Below are 7,501 nucleotides of genomic sequence, written 5' to 3' on the forward strand. Positions count from 1 at the left end.
TGCAGGGCTTCCCTGAGCTCGGCTCCCCGAGGCCCCGGCGCAGCGCCCGGGGGTTCCGGCCCCGCCGGTGCGGCCCAAGGCCCGGCCCGGGCCCCGCCGCTCCCGCTCAGCGCCGCCCCTCGCCCCGCCCTGTCCCCGCGCGGCCGCCGTAGGGCCGCACGTGGCTCTCTCGCGCCGCGTCCGCGCGGTGGCGTCGCTCGGCAGCGCCCGCGTAAGTGGCGGCGGGAGGGGGCCGGGGCCGGGGGGTGCAGCCCGCAGCTTCTCCCGCCCGGCGGAGCCGCCCGGTGCGACCTGCGCTCGGGGGACGATGCTGCGGCTGCGGTGGGGGCTGAGGGTTGTGAGCTGCGGCCTCTCCGCCCCGGGGAGTGCGGCGTGCGGCGGGCCCTGGCGCCGGCTGCGCAGCGTACGTACTCGGTGGGCCGCGCTCTGCCGCTCGGGCTGGGGCGGTGGGAGAGGCCGGGTGGGCCGCGGGGGGGGAACCGCTTCGGCTCGCCCCCCTCCTCGCCCTGCCGGTCTTCCCAACAGGCCTGCGGGCTCGGGGCTGCCGTGTGGGCCGGGCTGTGCGGGCCCCGCGCCCCTTCCGCTTCAGGGAGCGGTGGCGGCCTTAGGGGAGGCGGCACGGGCGAGGGAGGGAGCGGGGGGTGGGCGCCCTTCCTGCCTCCAGCTCGTTAAACAGCCCTGGGTGCCCCCCTCTGCTGCCCCGGGATGAGGCTGTCACTTTTTGCGTGGATTTCTTGCTGAGTCCTGTCTGCTGTTGTGTCCCTTGCAGGTTCTCGCCATGGCTGAGGATTTGAGAGCAGCGGTTGCCAGCCAGCCAAAGAGACTGAGCAGCAGCAGTGAGGTGGTGGAAAGGCCGGAAGAAAACGGACATCAGGATAAAAGGCTGAAGAGAGATGCGGATGAGGAAGATGTGGAGGATCAGAATAAAAAGTCACCCAAGAGAAAGATTGTGTTGTTGATGGCATATTCAGGGAAAGGCTACCACGGGATGCAAGTATGTGGTTTGGTCAAACAACGTGGCCTGCTTTTTTTTTTTTTTTAAGTCTGTTAGGTTTATAACTGTAGTCATAGTGACTGAGTGGGGATGCAGTTGCAGCTTGAAAAGCTGGGGCAGGAACAGTGCGTGCCTGTATTCAAATGGCTTGCTAGTAACTTGAATGAAAATAGTCAGTGGTACAGCTCTGATGTTTGGTGATTGTAGCGAGTCTGCCTTTAGTATAGCGCATCAGTAGAAGATCTTCCAAAAACTGCTGCAGACAAGGCTCCTGAGGAGACTGAAAGCACAGGCACTGCAGTTCTGTCAAGACCTGAAGCGCTCTCTAGTGATCCCCTCCTGACCAGTGCTCCAGCTTCTGGTTGAAGCTTTACATTTCAAAGCAGTTGTGCTAAGTTTCTTTTAGGTTAGACCTCAAGTTGTCTCACTAGAGGCTGGTTCCAGAGAACTGAGCTGCCTATTTGAAGGAAACAAATTTGCATCTATGTTGCTGTCTCTTGTACTTTTAAAAAGATCCACTGTACTTGAAGACATTTTAAATTCTCCTTTTTCTGATGCACTCTAATGGGGTGGCTTGTAGCAGTTTACAAACAGGAAAACTGCTGCAAGATTTCTATGTTTGCACGTGGAAGAAAAGAGAAGTTGCTTTGTTAGAGCACCAGCATTCGATAGCAGTGCCCCAGCACCAGACACAGTATTGGCAGCAAGAGGATGATGTTGCTCCATCTGCTGCTCCTCTCACTGTACTGCAAGCTCTGTACACGCTCTTGAGGTGTACTTTAAAAGCTCTGCAGGATAAGATGGCACAGAGAGGGAAGGGAGTCTTTCATGCTTATGCAACAAAGCAGATTTGTTCAGCAGCAGTAAACCTCATGCTTACAGGCACATTTGTGTAAGTGCCTATCAGCTTTACTACTCTCATAATTGAATGGTATGTGTCGAGGGTGTGTGCTTTGCAACCTTACACACCAGTGGAGTTGTGCATTTTTGTTATCGCTCATCTGTGAGTTGAGTGCAGAAGTCACTGGAGAAACCATAGTCTGCGTTAAACAACAGCTCAAGTGAACTGAGCAAAAGAACCCAATCTGATTTCTAGAAGCAGAATTTGCAGAGGCTAGGTTTGGAGCAGCACTGGAACAGTATTTCATTGGTGCTGTTTCATGCAGTGGAAGGAATCATCAAAAAAACTCCATTGCAGAAGTACTGCACAGTGAAATTAGAAATGATCCTTTACTTCCTATAACAGTAAAAGATAAATCAGAATGTGGATGTTTTATTAACACCCTCTGGTAAAGTATACTTCGTTTTGTTAGAGAATGGCAGTGCTTTTAGGGCTGTGAAGACTTTTAAAGAATTTCACAATGTTCAATTAACAGAATTTTTAGTTATTATCTTCAGTTATCCAATTATTACTATTTGCTGTATTTCTTACTTTCACCATATGTCCTCTTTTAGAGAAACGTGGGATCTTCACAGTTCAAGACAATTGAAGATGACCTCGTATCTGCCCTTGTCCAGTCAGGCTGCATCCCAGAAAACCATGGGGAAGATATGAAGAAAATGTCTTTTCAGCGGTGTGCTCGAACAGATAAGGTACGTTGGTTAGGGCCTATGCTGTCACGAACTCTGGTGGACCCCCACCAGCGCTACTGGGACTGACTGGTAAAGCATTGTCTAGCGTGAGAGCCAATAGCCAATACTATTCTCAGTGAATGTTGCTTGAAACTTCTCCTTTCATCCCCTACTAAACTTAAGTACAAGCAAATATTTAGAAAGCACAGGATATCGATTAGATGGTGTTTGTAAAGCTGGTGCTTCATACCTAAACTTTGTGTTTCTGTCACATTCATCTGCTTCAGCCTCCCATCCTGCTGTTGCTCCTCGTTGCTGCCTAGCTGATGCGTGCTTGAGAGTTGAGCTGCATCTCAGTTGTTTTTAAGCCTACCACAGTGGGGTTCTAAGTCTGAACTGGAGTTCATGGGTGAGCTTCTGTATAAGTAATTTCTTTTCAGTTGGTGCTTTACTTAATAGCAGTCCAGTACAGTGAGATGTGATGGAAGGGAGTGCAATGTTCTGCCATCTAAGATTGCTAAGGTGCTGTATGGTTGTACAGCACCAGCAGGTCTTCCAGGAGTACTCTGACTTGGATTTCTGCCTGCGGCCTTGCCTTTGCCTCGCTTCAGCCTGAAATGACCAGTGAGAAAAAGGAATAAAGTTGTTCTTCAGCTATTTCAATTCTGCAAGTGCTATCCCAGAGCTTCCAAGGTACATAATTATGTGTGTGTGTGTTTTATGGTTTTATAGGGTGTGTCTGCAGCTGGACAGATTGTGTCGCTAAAGGTCAGGCTAATAGATGACATCTTAGAAAAGATCAATAACCATCTTCCTTCTCACATCAGAATTCTGGGTAAGGATACTGGAATGGGCAGAGAAAATGTTTTCAAAGAGGAGCTTTCTCATGTGGAAGGTCTCTCCCTTACCATTCTAATTTTACATGAGTGGTTTAGTTTTAACATGAATCTGTATGTTTCCATTAGTTTGAAATTAGGGTCCTATAAAATAAATCTTCATAGTGTTTGATGGTATTTTATTTTAAAAATATGCTTGTTGGTAGGAGCGAGATCACAATGAGGTTGTCACCTACTGATTCATAAACCTAATGTCACTTTTAAAACAAGGTCTGAAGAGAGTCACTGGTGGATTCAACTCCAAGAACAAATGTGATGCCAGAACCTACTCTTACATGCTGCCAACATTTGCCTTTGCCCATAAAGACCATGATGTGCAAGAAGAGGTTTATCGACTGGACAGAGAGACCCTTGAAAAAGTCAATAAACTGCTTGCTTGCTATAAAGGAACACACAACTTCCACAACTTCACATCTCAGAAGGGACCCAAGGACCCCAGTGCCAAGCGGTACATCATGGAGATGTACTGCGGAGAGCCATTCGTGAGGGAAAATGTAGAATTTGCAGTGATCAAAGTGAAAGGTCAGAGTTTCATGATGCACCAAATAAGGAAGATGATTGGGCTGGTGATAGCTATTGTGAAAGGTTATGCTGCCGAATCTATCATAGAGCGCAGCTGGGGAGAGGAGAAAGTAGATGTCCCCAAAGCGCCAGGACTCGGGCTGGTCTTGGAAAGAGTACACTTTGAAAAATACAACAGACGTTTTGGAAATGATGGGCTGCATGAGCCACTGGAGTGGACAAAGGAGGAGGAGAAGATTGCTGTTTTCAAAGAGCAGTATATCTATCCTACCATTATCAACACAGAAAGGGAAGAGAAATCCATGGTGAACTGGCTAAACACCCTCCCCATTCATGACTTCAACTCTTCTGCTGTTGGGATTCAAGCTAACAACAAAAATTTGAAGGTAATGATCGAAGCCATTATTCTATCATATGGAAGCTGTCAAGTTGAAGTGGCTCTTCCCTTAGTAACGTTTTTGTTATGTCATGGAAGATGACAGTCATCTGGAGTATGAAATGTGTATTATCTTTTCAGTCTTTGTGCACTTGATGATAGTAGAATGAACTATAAGAATTGTTATTTTTGCAGGGTTTTGCACAGGGCAGTTGAGGGAGGGAGGAAGGAATGCCTTAAAGCACAGGTCAGTTTTCAGAATCATAAACTGGCAACAGAAATTGTGGACCCGTTACCAGCCTTTGCTATTGGGAAGCTGTTTGAGAGACTAGTTTTCAGGTTGACAATTTCCCTTTACATACCTGCTGGCTTTTTGTACTCTCTGATTTTTGGGCTAATTCTCATTTTGTGTAATACTGTGTTCACTAGATAAGGTTTGGAATCGGGGAAATTTTGGACCAGCTTTTTTAAGTAAATCTGCCATGAGCTCAGTGGGTCATCAGAACAATTACTGAGTAAAATGGGATATTGTGGAATCTGATTTCTGACAACAGGAACTTTGAATTTTTTTTTTTTCTGGTCGAGATGTAGAATAGCCTCAAAGAAAAAGTGGAAAGATGTTTGGGGCATGCTAGAAGTATGTTGGAAACCACATGAGGAAACTTGAGTCAAACTCACAAAGTATTTCTTTAAATTGACAACCACTGGAGTGACTTAAAATACAACAGTGCTTGATTGGACAAGTCCATGATCAACCCAATCTAACCTTGAAGCAAGCCCTGCTTGAGTGGGAGGTTGGACTCGATGACCTAAAGATACCTTATGGTTTTGTATGTAATTCAGCTTTTCTTGGTCAGAGGGCTGGCAAATCCTTGATGGGCAGGGCCAAAACTTCTGTATAGCGCAACTCAGAAGAAAATAGTGACCTTTTTCACTTAATGGAGTCCTTAAACTTAGCTTTAGTTTGTGTAGATAATGATCCTGCTCTGAAGAATTTTAGGTTTAATCCTGTGTTTGCCATTTTCTTGTTTGAGTATGAGAAACAGTTTCAACATAGGGAATAAAATGTACAGCCTCGTTGAATAGTACAAGCAAGATACCAGAAATTTCTCAGGGTTATTTTTGTACTTGTGGTAATTGTTTTGCTGAAGTACAGTGCTGCATGAGGGCATTTGTGACAGAAGGTTATGACAAATGCCGCATTAGTTTGGCTAAATGGGACCCAAAGAGACCATGTGGTGCAGAGTCCTTACCTGGCTCAGGGGTCTTGATGATAAAGTTGACAGGACTCAGTGCTGACAGATTCAAAATCATGGATGTATTGCTAGCAGGAGGCAGGTCTGCTCGCGTTAGATAAACGCGAGCAAATACAGTTTTGCCATCGTAGTTAGCACAAGCTGTCTGAAGAAGGATAAATAAGGAATGATATGACAGACTCCTTTGAGATTTTGCAGGCTGTTTGCTCTTCAATGAGCTGTGCTTGCTGTTATAAAGGCAACTGTCTAAGTCTCTCAGAATTTGTTTTGTAGTAGGATATTAAATTGTCAGTGTTAAATTCATGGGATTTGGAGGTTTATATGTTTTTCAGCAAGTGGTGGTGAGAAAAAGAGTAACTACAGGCATATTGTCATGTTAACCTTTCTTCATAAAATCGTTTGATGCCAATCCTATCAGTCAAAATACTTGCTTCAAAAAATCACATAAACCCCCCACATTTATTGTACTGTATTGACTTACTCCTGAAGGAGTGGTTCCCAGTTAAGAACTCAGAATTCAGTTTCCTTGTAAGTTGCTCACATGTCTAGTATTTCCCTAATACTACTTTGTACAACTGTTTAATTTTTAAACAAGTATTAGTGAGCCCTTGCATATCTCTAATACAGTTTGGACATAAATTCTGTGCAGCAGACAAAGAAAATTCTCTAATCTGGCTTTGGGCAATGTAACAAACTTGGCTTTTGAGGGACTTGCACAAAAAAAGCACTTGTTAACTTGTCTCACCTGCATTTATAATAAACATCAGCATTTCATGCTATTATCCCACTTTTGAGTTTCCTGCATACTACTGGTTTTAATCATGCAGTTGTAAATCTAAATAAGAAGAAGTTTCTGCTGGGGAGTGTAATCCAATGTACAGTTTTTTTTGCTATAGGAAGTGTCATTTACCATGACAGAAGTTTGTAACAATAGATGGGTCTAAGACATGAAGTTGGGATCTAGCCCCATTTTCTTATACTGTTGGAGAAGTTTAAAGTCAGTGTCTTTGATTTCAGTCAGTCTCTGGATGGAAATGAAATACTGACAAACCATTTTCCATTTTACTTTACAGAACAGCAGCGATCTTGAAGGCAGTGATGGTTGTGGTGATGATTCCGACTGAGCCAGTAAGTGGCTGGAGGTGGGACCCTTACTGCCTGCAATTCCTTTTGTCTACAAAAAAAAAAGTGGCCTTTCTAAATCCAAGAATCCAGTAAAGCAGGGCTTTGTGTGCTTGCAGAACAACAACCGGATGCCCAGAAGAAACTGGGTGGGGAAGACAGTGCAGTAAAAAAAGTAAAAGAAGTTTTTTATACCACTGACTGATTCAGCTGACTGATATACTTGAAAATAGTGTAACAAGAAAGAAGCTTTCTAAAAGAATCTTGTAATGCAGGATATCTTAATTGCTATTTGAATAATGTTTTTATTATATGTTTACCTGGAAAATAGTATTTTAAATATGTATAACCTCTACATAAAGATGGGGCAAATAACTTTAATATACTCCTTTTTTTAATTATTATTATGAAGTTACGACTCCATGAACTTTTGCTTTTTTTTTTTTTTTTTTTATTCTTCACCTTTACTTAACCTGATCTCTAAACACCATTAAGCTTTTATTTTCCATGCCATCTGTGACTTTCCTGTGGAATAACATGCATGTGTTAGGAACTCGTTATCATGCTGACTGCTGTGAATTCTTTTGGTATTGAAACAAATTTTCTGTGTTTTTTTTAAGCTTTGCAAGGCTAAAATGATTTCGTCCTTACTCAGTGAGAGGTCTTAATTTTGGAACATGGACTGAACCATGATTGCAAGATGAGACCTTTTCTTTAGGAGATACCATCCTCTCGGTACTGCCCGTGTGCTTGGGCAGACTTG

General features: G+C 44.3%; 1 protein-coding gene across 3 annotated transcripts; it reads left to right on the forward strand.

The window, feature by feature from the left end:
• Window positions 1–118: 118 nt before the first annotated feature.
• PUS1 (pseudouridine synthase 1) lies at window positions 119–7,357 on the forward strand. Of its 3 annotated transcripts, XM_075769433.1 has the most exons (7): window positions 218–403; window positions 770–994; window positions 2,450–2,587; window positions 3,299–3,401; window positions 3,673–4,370; window positions 6,690–6,744; window positions 6,858–7,357. In XM_075769433.1, exons 1-6 carry the CDS (start codon window positions 308–310, stop codon window positions 6,738–6,740), a joined length of 1,311 nt encoding a protein of 436 aa, XP_075625548.1. In that variant the 5' UTR covers window positions 218–307; the 3' UTR covers window positions 6,741–6,744; window positions 6,858–7,357. The 3 variants fall into 3 exon arrangements, with proteins under 3 accessions (XP_075625549.1, XP_075625547.1, XP_075625548.1); XM_075769434.1 differs by lacking the exon at window positions 218–403 and adding an exon at window positions 119–211 and having other exon boundaries at window positions 6,690–7,357; XM_075769432.1 differs by having other exon boundaries at window positions 193–403; window positions 6,690–7,357.
• Window positions 7,358–7,501: the final 144 nt, after the last annotated feature.

This window comes from Balearica regulorum, chromosome 17 (genome assembly GCF_011004875.1).
Source record: "Balearica regulorum gibbericeps isolate bBalReg1 chromosome 17, bBalReg1.pri, whole genome shotgun sequence".
Classification (NCBI taxonomy): Eukaryota; Metazoa; Chordata; class Aves; order Gruiformes; family Gruidae; genus Balearica; species Balearica regulorum.

Bases quoted from the DNA above. Each gene is read 5' to 3' on its own strand.
- PUS1 (XM_075769432.1), top strand. From the start codon at position 308: ATGCTGCGGCTGCGGTGGGGGCTGAGGGTTGTGAGCTGCGGCCTCTCC. The intron at 404-769 runs GTACGTACTCGG...TGTCCCTTGCAG, and splicing joins CCTGGCGCCGGCTGCGCAGC to GTTCTCGCCATGGCTGAGGA. The intron at 4,371-6,689 runs GTAATGATCGAA...TTTACTTTACAG, and splicing joins CTAACAACAAAAATTTGAAG to AACAGCAGCGATCTTGAAGG.